The 16,112-nt window shown below is 50.4% G+C and overlaps 1 protein-coding gene across 4 annotated transcripts in view; it reads right to left on the bottom strand.

Moving 5' to 3' along the window:
* PAX2 (paired box 2) overlaps window positions 1–16,112 on the bottom strand; it is a 75,193-nt gene that overhangs the window by 26,642 nt on the left and 32,439 nt on the right. Inside the window, exon 6 of one of the 4 annotated variants that reach the window (XM_054581720.1) lies at window positions 11,040–11,108. The exons of the other annotated variants lie outside the window; for them this stretch is intronic. Coding sequence (XP_054437695.1) covers window positions 11,040–11,108 — 69 coding nt within the window. The remainder of the gene's footprint in view (window positions 1–11,039; window positions 11,109–16,112) is intronic. 4 annotated transcript variants of the gene reach the window in all.

The following is a 16,112-nucleotide window of genomic DNA, read 5'->3' as shown; positions in this document are numbered from 1 at the left end:
TAATTACCTTCTATCGGCTGGGCTGAGTTCAGAATGCGATCAATATCGCCGCTTGTCATTCAGGGCAGCCCGCCTGTGCAGCCCCAGCCCCACCCCCACAGCGGCAGGACGGAGAAGCTCTGAGCAGCCACCCTGGCCCTCCCATCTGATTGAGAAAAGGGAGTGTGGGGTCTGGGACCAGGAATGGGGCTGCTTTCAGACTGGGGGTAGAACAAGGATTAATGGAATGGGGAGGGGAGGGGAGGGGGCACAAGAGAGAGGGACAGAGAAAAGAAAGGGGAGGAGTGTGAGAGAATGAGGAGGGAAGGGCTGAAGACAGGGAAAGGGAGGGGGCAAAGATGGGAGGGAGAAAGGTGGAGGAAGGCATAGTGGAAAGTATAAACGGAAAGGAAATGGAGGACAGAGGAGGAAGGTGGTGCAGCAAGGTGCTGGGTCGGGGCTGGGCTGGAGACCGTGCTGGCAGGGACACTGTCTGTCCAAGGAGCTGGGTGACATACCCCTTCTCCTCCCATCCTTCAACTGGACAGTGTTTGTGACTGCGCTGTCCAGGAACCCCGGGCCATGCTGAAGAGGAGGGCACAAAGAAGCCCTTGGCAATCTGGTCCAAAGACAAGGTTCTGGTCAGCCTTCCAGCCCTGGCAACCTTTGACCGAAGGGTTCTCCTTGACCAAGCCTGGCTTCCAAGCACTCAATGAGTTCATGGTAGGAGGAGAGGTGGGCGGGGGGCTGCCCGGCCTGCCTGACCTGTCTTCCTGTGCCTCTGGGGACATTAACTGCCTTAGTGACCCTAACTTAACACTGGACTGGTAGAAACATCTCCTGGTTGAACTACTTTTGTTGCTCATGTGCTGTATGACCTTGGCCAAGTCCCTTGAGCTTTTCTGGATTGAGTTTCCTCAGATGTACACCAGAGGGTTGCTAGGTCCCTCTCAGCAGCATGAATTTCTCCCTTCTCTGTGTTCCAATAGCCATCTATCCAAACCTCTATTGCAGAAATAATAATAATAACTAAAATCGATCCAGTTCCCATTATGGTGCCAGACACTCCACTGAACGTACATCCACTGATTTAATCCTTACAATAACAGCAGCTAACATTAAGTGCTTACTATATATTAGGCATCCATCTCAGAATTTTACATATATTAACTCATTTAATTTTCACCAGAACTTAAGCAGGGAGTTTCTATTATAATTTCCATTTTCAAGGCAGAGACAAGTTGTTTCATCTTTATAAACCTAGCATTGAGCCTGACAGATAGTAGGTGATCAAAAAAGGTCGATTGATTTGTCAAATAGAATTCCAAAAGCAAAGGTTGATAGATTCTTAATTTGCCTTATTCAACATTTTACGTTTTAGAAGAAAAAAGAAGCAACAAGGAAAATTGCTACTCTGAATTTGGTGTCATCATATTTTACAGCTGGAAAGTATCAAGATTATTTAACTCCATTCTCTCTTAGAGACCAAAAAAAGAAAAAAAGAAAAAAGCCTCAGAAGGGTTCTGTAACTTCCCCATGTCACCCAGCCATAGTTGGGTTGGGAGCCGAGGTTCTCAGCCCAGAGCCATCTCCGCTATTCCAAGCTGCTTAATTTTGACCAAGAAAGAGAAGCTGGTGAAAGGTAAATGACGGGGATCTGGGGAGAAAGCAACCGTGTCTAGAGCTGACAGCAGCCAAGGAAGGAGGCATTGCCCAGAACCCGGCTTGAGGAAGGCAAACTGCTATGTGTTGAGAGAAAGAATAGCCAGGTGATCCCATGGCAAGAGATTCTAGAAGGGAACACAATTCCATAAGGATTGGATGCTCTAAAATTGAAATTCTGCCTTTGCGAGCTCAAAGAATCAGCCTGATCATGTAGAGGGAGTGAGAGTGGGGGAGGGTTTGAAAGAGAAGGGCATTTAAGGGAAATCATTGTTGTTGCACACGAATAAGCTTTAAAATATGATGAGCCTAGATTTCAAAAGGACATGTACACTGAATAGTGGAAGATTATGTGGCCATTAAAAAATCATGTTTTCAAAGAATATTTAATGATATGTGAAAATGATTCTATATAATGTTAAGTGAAAATAGCTAGACAAGCTGTATATACAATGTCATTCCAATTTTGATAAAAAATTATATATAAAATTATACATGCACAGAAAAAAAAGACTGTAAAAGAATATATACCAAATTCCAACAGTGGTTACTCTCGATGATAAGATTATGGGTAATTTTTTAAAATTTACTGATCTTCAAAATATTTTACAATGAGCATGTATTGCACTTAATATCAGACAAAAGTTGTTTTTTTTTCTGTTGTAAAGGACGTACAACAGATGGAAGGAGGGGACCATGACCAAGGATGGATATGAGAGTGGCCTGAGCCTGTCAGAAGGACAAAAACTCAGAACAAGCTGAGACAACAAAAAAGGGCCTTCGTAGCTATGTTTGGAGAAAAAAACCAAAAAATAAGGCAGGTTTAGGCTCAGTGCTGAGGAAGAGGAGGTTCATATTGAGAAAAAAGAGAGAGAAGGCAGAACTTCTCCACCAAAGAAAAGAATCTTCCAAATGGAGTTGCAGGAGCTGCCAGTAGGAGTTGCCCGGGTCAGGAGGGGGCCGGGTAACTCCCAGCCACTTCCACTGAGTTACTTTTCCCAGGCCCAGCTAATTCACAGAGCAGGACCCTGGGGAGGAAAGGTAGATAGGATTTTTACGTTTTTGTTGGTAATCCTTTAAAAGTCACAGTGACAAAGTGGGGCAGTAACAAAGCCTAATGCAATCCTGCCTTGCCAAAAATAAAGAGGAGGAGAGGTCAGCTTATGCAAATAACACTCTAATAAATTTTATATTGGGATCTGAAAATCTTTTAGAAGAAATTATTATAGAGTTAATTTGTTGGCACTAGGAAGGATAATGGTGATACCCTGGAGCTTGCATGTACTCACCAAGAATAAATTGTGGCACATTAGCTGGATATTAGCTCTTAGACCAAATGCAATCCCCACCAAGACTTCCTCAATTGCTCTGGTTGGAAGCAACTACCACTTTTTTAAAACAAATTCATCATAGCACTTCATACCTTGATTATAGCAGCTATCACATCCTGTCCATATAATGATGTACACATCTATCTCCCTACTAGATTAGAAGCTTCTTGAAGTCAAGGACTTTGTCCTATTTACCTCTGGAAATCAGTCCTGCTGTGCTCCGTACATAGCAGGCACTCAATCTGCGCATCAACTTAAATTGGATTTTTTTATTGATTGATTAAACAAATGCTCTGAATGTAGTGAATGTTAACATTTCAAAGAATCTCCTTCCTAACCTTATGAACAAGATAAAGAAAAGTGAAGTGGTTGATGGCTGCTGGACTTAACAGTACCTACAGCATTCATTTATCACAACCAGGAGGGAGGTCTCCACTGGTGGGCCATGTGGCTTTCCTTTATTTTAAAGGAAAATAACTCTTAAAAAAAACCTTCTAGGGTGATGATATAGAAAACTTCCTTACGATCTTCATCGGGTAGAATTAAGAGTTCAAACCAACAAGATGAAATTCAACAAGGATAAATGGAATGCCCTATGTTTAGGTTAAAAAAAATCAATCACACAAGTGCAGCATGGGGTAGACCTGGCTTGATGGCAATTGATGTGAAAAAGATCTCGAGGTTTTAGTTGACCACGAACTCAATATGAGCTTGAGTCTGACACGGCTGCTAAAAAAATCGAATGTAATCTGAGGCTACATTATGAATGTAGAATCTCCAGGTGGAGAATGGCAGTGGTTCTGCTGTATTTGGCATTGGCTAGATTGTCTCTAGAGCGTAGTATTTATTTAAGAGGGACTTTAACTGTCAAGAATGAATTCAGAGATGGGTAACAAGGATGATCAGGGACCCCCTGCAAGTGCAGGGACCACATCACGTGAGAAACTGAAATCCACTCAGGGCTCAGCTCATTGTTTTTCTAGGCGTTCAGTAAATTGGGTGGAAGGGATGGAAGGAATGGAGGGAGGGAGAGAAAAGAGGGAGTCCATTGAAGATCTTTACACCACTCTATGTGGTTCATGTCATTATCTCCATTTTAAAGATGAGGACGCTGAGATTCAGAGAGATTATGTAATTAACCGAAGGTCCCAGAGCAAGAAAGGAGTGCAAATGGATCCCACATCCAGAAATCTGGATTCTAATAGTGACGACCATCCATCCGTGTCCTATGTCTAGGCAGGGGCTGTGGCCTGTCAGCCAGAACTGCAGGATGAGAGAGTTCTCTGTGACGGCAGATAAGACATGATGACCTTTAAGAACCTGAGACTCTGCCTCGACACTGCTCTTAGCCCACAGGTCTCCTTCCACATGGGAGGTGTCCCTAAAGCCAGTCTCCGTGTCTCCCTGAATCTTAGCTGCTCCCAGGCTCAAGTCCTATTTCCTTCTTGCTCTTCTAAACACTTCCCTGGATTCCTGGTGAGTACTTAAGCACGTGGTTCAGCTTTTTGTCTGATATGTGATAGCTCTGCCTCCCCCAGTAGACTGTAAGCTCCTTGAGATCCACGTCCTAGGTCTATGCTCCTCTCATACTTCCCAACACTGGGGCCCACATTGATACAAGGATCCCCAGAAAGGTAAGCATAAATTTCCGCCTCTTTACATGCCAAAGCGAGATCACAGATGCTCAACAATCTGAAATGATTTCTAGGAAATTTGCCCAAGGACAGAGAGATGGCCTGAATGACCATTTAGGGTCCTCATGTTTCTTATCGAACCAGTAGAGAAAAGGGAGATATGAGGGAGCCCTAGAACCCCAGAGAATTATGCCAGTACAGTTAATTTCCCTATATTGAATGTTGGTCCCTTCCTTCCATCCAAAAGCCCCAGTTTACCTGTAGGAAAGAATGGCATGGGCACCCACTGCCCCAGGACCAGCCTGAGTGTGTGTGACCCATATGGGAGAGTGACCAAGTATAAATGGGGGGAGGGAGAGGGAAGGCCAGGCAACACCATGGGCAGGGAGCAAATAGGTAGCGGAGAGAGAACAAATGCACAGACTGGGGCAGGGAGTGAGCACTGGGTGGGCCTGGGTGAATTCTCCTGAGTGATCAACCTCCCTGCCTGAGAGCATGCCCTGTGCCTTCCTGCTGGCCTGCTGGCAGAGGCTGGGGCTCCGGCTCGCTGGCCACTGGTGGGGAAGGAGGGCTGGCTGAGGGCCTGTCTGTGTGGGACCAGAGTCCTCCTTCAGCCCTCTCTGGGCTTTCAGGGAGGGGCTGGGGCCTTCTGACGGGTGTTGGCCTCCAGCTGGGGCCAGAACCAGTTAGAAACCTCTCTGGAGCCAGAAGAGAAGGGGGCTTTGTTAGCTCAGAGGACACAAGCAAGGCGAAAAATTACATACCAGGCCGCTCTAAGTATGCTTGTTTAGAGAAACTGCTTGCATTTATGAAGTCTTTGGTGCGGAAAGCAGGGTTGCAAATGACTGCATCAGAGCGACAGTAAAGGCCATTAATTTCCTGTTATGTTTTCCTGCGTTGGGGGCTTTATTAATTTAATTTTACACTGTCGAACAACAGCGAGAGCTGACACTGCCACACCGCCAAGGCTGGGGTTTTCTTTTTGTGTGTGTAGCAAGGCTTTGCCTGACATGCAAATCAACGCTATTACCGGAACCAATAAAGATGTGTGGAGGGGAGAGACAAGGAGGGGGAGGGCGGGAGGGGAAAGGAGAGAGGGGAGAGAAAGGGCAAAAGCCATCCTTGGCCATTTTCTGCCGCCCTCCATGCCCAGCACCTCCGGGCTTCCCAGAGTGGCCTCTGCAATCACCATTTCTGCTCATCCTTCACTTTCCCTTCTACTCTCTTCTTCCCCCGACTTTGTGCCTTCAGATGACTCTGCCTCTGTTGTCCTCTTCTGTCCCAGATGCTGGTAGAACTTGAGTAAGGACAAGAAGTTCCCAGGAAGAGGTGGGAGATGGGGTTGTCCCACTGCCTGTCCCCAGCAGAGGCATGTCTTGGAAGCACCGGGACAAGAGGCTAGATGTTGCCAACCCAGCAGGCTGGGGCAGAGGTCTTTGCTACGTATACTACTGCCCCTTCCAGTAATTTTTCTCCTCCACACAATCTCTAAAGTCAAGGATCCCGGCCCACTTACATACTGTTGGTGCATACACACACATGAACCCCATGTGCGTGTGTGCACGAAGAAAAGTCTAGAAAAGCAGATAGTCCAGCATGCTTGTAAGTGCCTCTAAGAGCTCCTATATCCCAATCTTGTCAACCATTTATTTCCTTTGAATTTCCAGAAGAAAACAATACTGTCTCTCATTGTTTCTCCTTAAGAGTCTCCAGCAGCCCCCTTCAGTAGCTGTAAGGTACCTGCTTGGTCTGGACCAAATGCCAGAGAAAAATGGACCCTCGGCAGCAGAAAAAAGGTGGGTTCCTTGCAGTCCACATTCTGATCCCTTTGACTGCATTGACCTTATACCCACTACGCCCAGGTCTCCACACTGCCCCTCACCCCGACCGGCTCCCACAGGCTGGCTGCCTCGGTGGTCCGCGCTGCCCTCGGCCCAGCTCACCACACCAACAGTCCACCCAAGTGTCCACACTGCCCCTGCGTCTGGGTCAGCCACGCTGTGCCAAAGGAGATGGGGGCGGGCATGGGGAGGGGAGAGGGAAGGAAAGGGAAGCTCCTGAAGTCACATCTACCAAATATGCTGTCTGCATCCCTCCCTCCATTCGCTGAAGTCTGCCGGGGTCCAGGGAGATCTGTATGAGCCAGTGAGAGAGCGCGAGAGTGAGGGAGAGACAGAGACAGAGACAGAGAAAGCATGTGCGTGTGCCCGTGCGTACACGTGTGTCTGTGCACCCCACTCTGTCACTGGTTTGCCCACGCTCCTGCCTGCACTTTCTGCTTCAGGAGCTGTTTGGCAGGCTCTGGGAGGCTGTTGGATGGAATCCAGCTCTCCCTGGGAGGAAAGCATAAACTTCATAAACTACATTTACTTTAATGCAGGCTCCTGGGGCAGCTTTCCTCAGGCTTTTCTTCCCTCCTCTTGTCTGCTCGGTCTTGGCCACATTTTACCCCAGCCCCTGTGTAGGCCCAGCGCCACCCCCCGCCCCACCCCCACACACACATGCACGCGCACATACACACACACTTGATAGCCAGTACTCCTGAAAAAGGAAGCCTCAGCCTGGCTCTGGAAAGGCCCCTGTGAGATGCCCACACACTTGTCTCTGGTGGAGATGAGCACAAAGGATGCTTTGAGGCAGGCGGGCAGGCGCCTCAGGGAGGGAGGGATGCTGACATTTTGTGGGGATGGCCAAATTAGGAGCTACCTGGAGGCTGGGCCACGGGGCTCCAAGGAAGGGAGAAAGAGAAAGCGAGGCCTCCACGCAGGTTGAGGTTTGTGAGGCCTCCCTTGTCTGGTGCTGTCAAGGTCAGCAGGTTCAGGTTCACCGAAGGGTCAGGATGGTTTGAATTACTGGCTCTGCTGCCACTCGGCTCTGAGGCTCGTGATCATCTCCCAGCCCTCCCCCAACCCTCCTTGCTCTTCAACCCCCACGGGGCAGAATGGGGAAGGTCCTAGGGAGCTTGCCAGCCTCCATGGCCCTGAGGAAGGCAGGCAGGGGAGAGGTCCTTCCCTGGGCTCCAGGGCTCCTGGTGTAGCCTCAGTGGTGGGTAGGCCGCGGGGACCCATCCCTGTCAGGCAGCGATCCTGGGTCTCCCCAGCCTACCTTCTCTCCAGACGCTTTTTCTGAGGGTACCCCATGCCCCTGCCCTTCTCAGCTCTCTCCGGCCTGCAGAGGAGGAGGCGCCCAGGCAGGCCAGCCCACTATCAGCGGGGCCCGGGGGACGGCCTCAGGGCCTGGCCCTTCCCTCCTGTCCACGGCCCGTGCCTGGGGGCATCACTGAGGCAGAGATTTCTCATTTCTTGCTTTGTGCCCTTGCCAGGTGGGGGAAGGAGAATGATGCCTACCTGCAGGGCTGGAAGGTTGTTGCCAAATGGAAGACTAGGATTTGACGACAGAATCTGACAAGATAGGTGTCTGTACATGTGCCCAGAAATCCACAGATGCCTTTGTTGGGAAAGTTGTAATACTGTGCTACACCAACCACAACTTCCAGTCCGGGAGGAACTCGTACAGCCCCCTCTACTGCTAATCTGTACATTCGCTCTTGGGGGGTGGGGTCGACCTCTTTTGATGTTTTGGTACTTTATGGGGGGAAAAAAACTCTTTTGTGCTGAATCGCAACATACTTCCTCAAACAAGGAACTATAACTCTTTATCCACAACAGTATGTACCGGTTAGGAGCCCGAGGTGGTTAATGATTGGACTAAAGTCCCTGGTATAAACTCAGGGACTTACGTACAAATTCATGCACCCACGTCAGCTCTACACCGCCATGGCTAAATCCGGGTCCTTCCTCAGAAAAAGGTAAGTCCATGTGGCTCAGGACCCAAGGCAAAGGTCTTACTGAAACATTGACATAACCCACACCTACCTCTGTATAATAACATGGTCAGTGTTCAACAGGCTCACAGCCAACATTGCCTGGAGTTTGGCTAAAATATGCGATCCAACTAAGATAGAAAAAAAAAAATCCCTCCTCAGTAAGAACGGTCTGATTTCCCAGGTTACTGGGAAGATATAATCATAACAACAAATGTGTGTTCATAAGTGGATTTTTTTGGTGTCTGAGCGAACGCTGACCTTTGAACCTTAGCTCGCTCTTAGATTAGGGTGGACGTTAGCCAGGGCTTGAATAGTTGTTGGAAAACGAACATAGGTTGAGCTTTGTTAATGCTGTTTAACTCAGGCACTTGCCTAGATGGATGATTGCTTTTGTGTAGATTTGGTTTCTGGATTTTCATAGGACTCGCCTCACGAGGGGCATTCTGTGACCTGTGCTGGGTAGTACGGTGCGTGTGAATCCCATGGCTCCAGCAATGAGCCACAGAGCACCAGTCCTTAGAGAAACTCTAACGCTGCCAATGTAATATCTCCTTACAGGGCCTGCCCGGGGCTTGGAGGGCAGTGGAAGCAAAAAGAGACACTGTGGTTTTTTGCCCATGATGTAAGCTCACTTCAGAGCTTTGAAGGCATGCCACCCAGGTCCACACTCCTGAGTGGGGATTCTTTAAAAGGCAATCAGATACCTCTGTGTGTGTGTGTGTGTGCACGTGTGCGCATAAAGGTTAAGCGGTGAACAGGCATAATTGTGCCCAAGTAGTGGGTTTAGGTTAAGGAATCAGTGCAACCTCATTTGGTTTACCCAACGCAGGGCAACCTCACTGTGTCTTCTGGGCCATCCCTGGCCCCCCTCCCAGCTCCTTCAGGCTGAACCTGGCCCACTAAAATGGTATGTGCTCAGCGAAACTTCCCTAAGCTCTTCCCATGCAGGGAATGCTCACATCTTTCGCTGCTTCTGCCAGCCTCCTGCATCTGGACCAAAAGGCTACAGAGGACAGGCACTGTGGGCCTGGGAGAGTCAGGCTGAGGCTCCCGCTTCTGCCTCTAAATGTCCCACCCTGCGAGCCTACCAGCGAGCGCCCACCTGCAGGCGTCCCCCGTTGGCCTCCTGCAGGACTGGAGGCTGCGCCCAGAGTCCTGGGGCCTGGCAGCCTCTCCTCTTCCCCCTGGTCCTCCTTGCCTGCCTTTTCTGACACCGGCACTCTCCGCACTGCCCCTCCGGAAAGCGAGCGAGGGAAGAGAGACCAGTGACCAGGGCATGCCTGGTTTACATTAATGAGATACACCGAGTGTAATCCAGCCATGGAGGCAGCCTACAAAAAGAGGCGATCGCGGGCGGCCAGGAGCAGAGCTGCTCAGGTAATTGGTTTATCTATCTGGAAGCAGGGGGAGCAATCTCAGCACAGACAGACTAGCAGTAAAGTCTCTTCCTTAAGGCTATTTCCTTTGTCTTTTCAATTGCTTGCACATCCATGTGAGAGAGGGAGAGAGTGTTAAAGAGAGAGGGAGAGGGAGAAATGTTAATTTGTGAATTAATGGCTTTTCTCAGCGGAATTGTAAATTCAAATGTCACCTCACACGGTGACACCACGGCTGGTCTGCTGAAGAAGCAATGATAAGATCCCCCACCTCCCTTGGTGCCCCTCCCTCCCCAAAGATAGCTGTGGAGTGGAACATGCTACTTTTAATTTGCAATAACAACACAACAGAGGTATGCAGTAATGACTGCCTTCTTCCGCCCTCCTCCTGGCTTCCTTCCCCCCAGTCCAGTTGGCTCCCCACTTCCTCCCTCCTCACCCCTTGGCTCTTCTGAAACAACACCTCACCCCTCCCTGGCGGCCCCCCACCGCACCCCAGCCAGGGCCTGATCACGTGGGGGGGTGCCTTTGGAATTGACGATGCTGCAACCCTCTCTTCTCCTTCAATAATCAGGGAATTAATGACCCTGAAGTTAAAGTGAGGCTGATACCGAGGCCCTGCCCAGTGTTGGGAAAAAGCCTTCATTGTTTTCAAGCAGGAGGCGGGCAGCAGTGAGGGAGATTCATGGATGGAGATTGAATATGCAATTTTCTTTCACCTTGCCAAGAGCTGCCCCTGGGCTGTGCCTGGCCTAAATTTTTCCTTTTACCATCTCTGCCTTATCCGGCCCTCCCACCTCCCTTCCATTCTTTCCAGAAAATTACCTTCAAAATTGATTTCCACTTTTACAAACAAATATAATGGGAACACAGGAAAAAACTTGGGCCGTGATGAATTAGGGCTGTCAGGTGCTTCCAGGTCTCCTTTGCTTTTGTTTTACTACCCGATCTGCTCTTTGTTTTTCCAAGGGCTGGAAAAAGTGCCCCCCATCCACTGAGTGCCTGACCCTCCAGGCCACCGGGGTCTCAGCCCCCAAACCCAGCAGTGGCCTGTGGAGAAAGTGATACAGGCCCTGAGACTCTGTCAGCCTCTCGGTTTCCCAGCAGAAGCTTGAGCCACCTCCACTTTTCTGCTTGCTGGCCCTTAGGAACCCACTCTCTGAAGAGTCCCTAACCACCCCCGCAACTAGTTCCCCTGGCCCCCACACCAGGTTCCCTCTGGCCCCCATACCTCTTAAAGTCCAGACCAGATGCAAACCTCCACCTCCTCTAATGTAGGCAGGATCAGTGTATACCTCGACTGGAGCAAATGAGAGACAGACAGACACTGAGAGATCCCGAAAGACAGGCAGGCAGACCCCGAGATTGGGAGGCCAGCCTCCACTTCAAAGGGTACAAGGGTGCTGAGTGGCAACTCCCACATAGCCTGAGGGTGTAAGGGCTCCCAGTCTCCCTTGCCTTGAGCCCCAGACCACCGCTGGAGGCAGGTTCAGTACAGCCCATCCATTTGCCAACAGAGTGCAGGGTGATGCCTATGGGGCCCTTTGGGCAAAAGTCTACGTGCCCGCCTGTGCCTCAAGACCATGGACCCTAACACACTCAGGCGTGGCTTGAGTTCTCCCTGCTCACTGGCACAGGGGGGCCTGCGCCAGCTCACATCTGATTGTCTCTTCCAATGTACACACAGCCCAGGAGGCTGCATGCCTGCCCCGTGCATGGCGTTCCACATCCCCTTTCACCCAAAGAACTCAGAATGCTGAAAAACACACACATACTCACATTTTCATAAACTATGTAAAAAAAATTACCCACGTGTGTATAAACATACCTTTCCCAAGGTAAATAAATAAACTTGCACATGGTAATGCAAGTACACAACAGTGAATGGGGGGGTGCCTCTGTGTTAGAAAAGAAGGGGGTCCTATATTCACTTACACACCACTGGAATGCCTGCGGATGCTGAGAGAGGACACGTGGCCCCGCTAGATAGCCTCAGAGCCAATGAGGAAGCAGAGGTGGACAAAGGTCCTCCTGATCACTCATGGGGGGCTGACATCTTTCCCCCACTGCCCTAGCTGCCTGATTTAACGGGGGCAGCACCAAGATTATGGAGGCTCTACCCCAATAAATTTCTTTCTGACATGACTTCATTTCCTCTCAAAACATAAACCTGCCAATTAGGTCTTCCTCCCCCAACACGCAGCGACCCATCTTCCAAGGTGGGTTGGCTCAACACCCTATATCCATGATCTCGTGTAGTCTTCTCCCCAGTCCCTGTGGAGTGAGTGCTGCAACCATCTCCACTTTACAGAGAAGACTGAGCTAATGAAGATTAAGTGACTCGACCAAGGCACTAGGGTTGACACCCACTACGCCTGGCTCCAGAGCTCACCGCGTACCCCACAGGGCCACACTGCCCATGCACGCTGCGCTTCAGGGACTGCCCGCTGGCCCCCACCCCGCATCCTCCTCCTTGGTCGGGGTGTGCTGCCTTCTCTTGCCTGAAACCAGGGCTCCCACACAGGGCAGCTGCCACTCATTTCCACAGCCTCATCCCTTGTTTGCATCCAATCTAACCTGAGCAACACACCTGGGGACCTCTAGGAGGGAAACTAAATAAGGAAATAAACTGCTTCTTCCAGTTACAGTCCCATCCAAAGCAGAAGGGAGCTATTAAAGGCGGTGACAGGACTGAGCCACTTGCAGCCGTGCAACCTGCCCTGCCTGCAAACGCACAACTTCACCGGTTTGGCGCCACTCAACTGCACAACTCATTGTGCACCTAATTAATGGAATGCAAAACCACAGCCCCTGCAATCCCACACGTCAAAGGAAGCCCAGCACACCTCCCCTCCCGCAGATTAACAGACTCAGACCATATGACTTCATTTGGATTTTTGGACAAGTTATGTAATTGCTGTGTTTCAACGACACCAATGGACAGCAACATTTGGAGCCATGGCTGAAAGCAACTGGGCGAAGGCAAAGGACTTTGGTTTTTCAGCCTGAAAAAAAATACAAGAGTCTCTATTCTCCAGCCGCGTAAGCGAGGGCAAGCAACATTCGGGGAAACAGCGTCCTTCAAAGGACCCTAATATACCCACTCACAGTTGTAGTTAAAAAGAGGTAAAGCTTTTAGCAGACTACGGAATGGGGGTTTACCTTCTCAGACTGTCTTCTGGGTGCTTCGTGACATAACTTCCTCATCTATCACTGGCCTGTCTACCTGTCTCATTCTGGGAGCTCCTGGACTCTTGGGAGTTGAGGGTCAAAGCTTCTTGACTAGCACATTTCTCAAAGGAAAGTCCGGGGATTCTTCCATACCTCCAAGGCCAAGGTACGAGAAGCCATCTCAAGCAGACTCACAGTTACTGTCAGCTTCTTTTTCCCCAGAGTCACAGCTGATCGACCCTTTACTAATATCCCCACAGATATGATTGCTGCAGATACTAATAACACTGTCCATATTCCAAGTGCCAGTGCCAATAATGCTCTGGGTATTATCACTGTGAACACCAATAACTACTGCTGAGATTGTCTCCAATAACGCCAGCATGCGCTGCCGTGATTGTCCTCGCTAATGCCCACCACCATGACATTGTTAGAGCTGAAGAATAGGCTGAACGGTACCCAGAGGCAGGGGCGGGAGTGGCTTCCCTGAGGACGGAAAGGCTCACAGCTTGTCCTCGGGGTTCTAGGGAGATGCCACTCTAGGTAAAACGTAAGACGGGCCAAAGGAGGGCCAGCCTGGTAGCACCTCAGGGTTCTCCTGGAAGGACATGTGGCCGTCCACTCCCTCAGTCCACTCTCTTGACACGTATACCGTATACCTGTTCCCATCGCAAGTCTCCTCAGCACCTCAAGGCCGTTTTCTCTTCTGCCTGTAGTGCCGGCCCAGCTGCTGAAGGACACACCTGGGTGTCTGTGCAGCCCATGCCCGAGGCCGCCTCCTGCAGCCGGCCTGCCAGCTGCTGTGCTACCTTGGCCTGACTGCAGAGTTGGGCTACATCATCTTGACACATAATTATCTCCCCTATTCTTAATCATCTGAGCTGCTCCCTAATGCAAACTGGGCCTGGCTGCTTGGAGGCACCCAGAGTGGGGGAGGGGGAGGACAGGCTGTAAAAGGTCTGCCTTTGCTCTTGCCTTCCTTTTTTCTCTCTCCCGACTTGGGTCTGATGGGTCAAGTGTGTGTAGTGTGGGGACAAGGTGTCAGAGAGAACTGGCCTCCCTCATAGGCTTTGGCCTCTACCAGGGAAAGGACAGCTCCATCCGGTCTGGTCAACAGGAGGGAGAGTCAGAGCAAGAGAACCCTACCACTCCGCAAAAAAGAAGTAGGGCCTCTGATCCTTCCTGCCGCCTAGCTAGGTCCAGGAAGCACTTAAGCAGCAAGCAGAGACTTGGAGGCTCCACTGTCCCTCACCTAGAGGGGTTCAACTGCTGCTACCACTGTCAACCCGCTAGAGGATGATCTTCCCAGACCTCGGCCTGTCCTTCTCCCTTCCTGCTCAGACACTTTCAGTGGCTACCCATGCCTGCAGAAAAAAGTCCAGCCTCCTTGCATGGTCTAGCCTTGACCTGATCTGTGGCCCTAACCCACCTATGTAGCCTGACTTCCCATGACTTCTAGTCCTCCTCTTTCATCCCAGCCAAAGCGCCCCTACCCTTTCTCACCACAGAGAAAGTCACAGGCTGGGACTATCAGAGAGAATTTCACACCACCATCGTCTTTGAAGACACCCTCATGCATCCCTCAGGCCCTTCCACACATAGCAGCCCTTCCTGGGGTTTCTTCTCTCCCTCCTCTGAGTTCCCATGGCCGGCAGCCCAGACCTCCACCACAACACGGGTATCTGATGGGCTTTTCTGCTCCCTGGGCTCACGTGTTTTATACGCCCCACCAGATGATTGTAAGCTCCTTAAGGACAAGAATCATATCTTGCTCTGCTTTGGGATATTATAGCACTAAGCCTTTCTTATGACTGACGCACAGAAAGGGTTCACTGAATTGAATTGACTTGAAACAATGAATGTGATCAATCGCTCCGAGAGGAGAGCGCTCTGTTCTGGGCCAACCAGGTCCAATGTGGGGTGGCCTCAGCCTCATGCCAGTGCCTCCCTACCCCTGGCCGTCCCTCATGGCCCAGAGGAACCCAGGAAGCAAAAAGCAGGCTTGCGTCCAACTGCAGAACAATGGCAGAGAGAGGTGAGGGGGCCTGTAGCCTCTCCTGGCCCACTGGACATCTCACGCTCTAAAAATACAGGGGCAGTGATTAAAGGAGAAACCCCTTAGGGTTTGGGGCAGAGTCATCCAAACCACTCGGGGTGCCAGGTAGCCTGGCTAAGGCCTGAGTGTGGGAAACCCCCAGGGAGAATTGAGACTGAGGGCCTTTCACACAGCCTCCCCCTGCCCATCAGGGGCTGTGGCCAAAACAACCACAATGAAATTTAGTGAGTGGCAAAGGCCGTGGCAGCCAAATGGGTTTGGATATTTGGGAAGAAGGAGAAATAGAGCCAGACAAGCTGTTTCCCTGTGAAACGAGGCCATTAGGACTTCTGGAAGGAGGCCAGCACGAGGTCATCACTGTCTTGCCAGACCCAGGCCTCTCCTACACTCTGTCCCTTCCGCTGGAGGCCAGGGCGCTCACACTCCCTTTTCCTGGGGCCCAAAGAATGTCAGCTTTGTCTCTTTTCTCTTTTCCTTGCCCTCGAAAGCTGCCTCAATCAATGGCTTATCTAGGCTTGGGATGACCATATGATTTATTGTCTGAATAGGACATTTTTGAGAGAAAAAGGAGATGCTGACTGGTCAAGATGCAGAGACAAAGGCATAAATTGGGACCGTCCATGCTAATGGGATATATGGTCACTGCCTTTTGCTCATCTTTAGAGGATTCTGTCTATTTCATGGTATATACCCTTAAAATCATATGCCCTTCCTAAACTAGGAGGTTACTGCCTCCCCAGCAGGGATCATGAGGTTGGGGCCAGAAGCAGGTTTCAGGCACTGGTGTCTTCGTTTGCCTTGGCCTGCCAACCCTGCGCCCTGGTCTCATGCATCAGAAGAGAACCAGATGGTCACCAAGGGACCTCTAATGTCACACATATGAAAAACACCTTCTCCCAAGCTCACCGCCAATATACTCTCCTCTTACTTCCTTTCCCCCTCCTCCTTCTCCTCTTTATTCCCCTGTCTCCCTCCCTGCTTAACAGCTGGCTACACCGTGAGGCACTGAAGGGAATGGGGGGAGGCCAGAGAGGAGCCTGAGTGGGGTCTCCTCCCGCTGGGGAGCACAGAGAGGAA

Source organism: Pteronotus mesoamericanus, unplaced genomic scaffold, assembly GCF_021234165.1.
Source record: "Pteronotus mesoamericanus isolate MK-2021 breed Mesoamerican mustached bat unplaced genomic scaffold, CSHL_Meso_final contig_657, whole genome shotgun sequence".
Taxonomy (NCBI): Eukaryota; Metazoa; Chordata; class Mammalia; order Chiroptera; family Mormoopidae; genus Pteronotus; species Pteronotus mesoamericanus.
The sequence above is the reverse complement of the archived record's forward strand: the minus strand, read 5'-3'. Positions and strand labels throughout refer to the sequence as shown.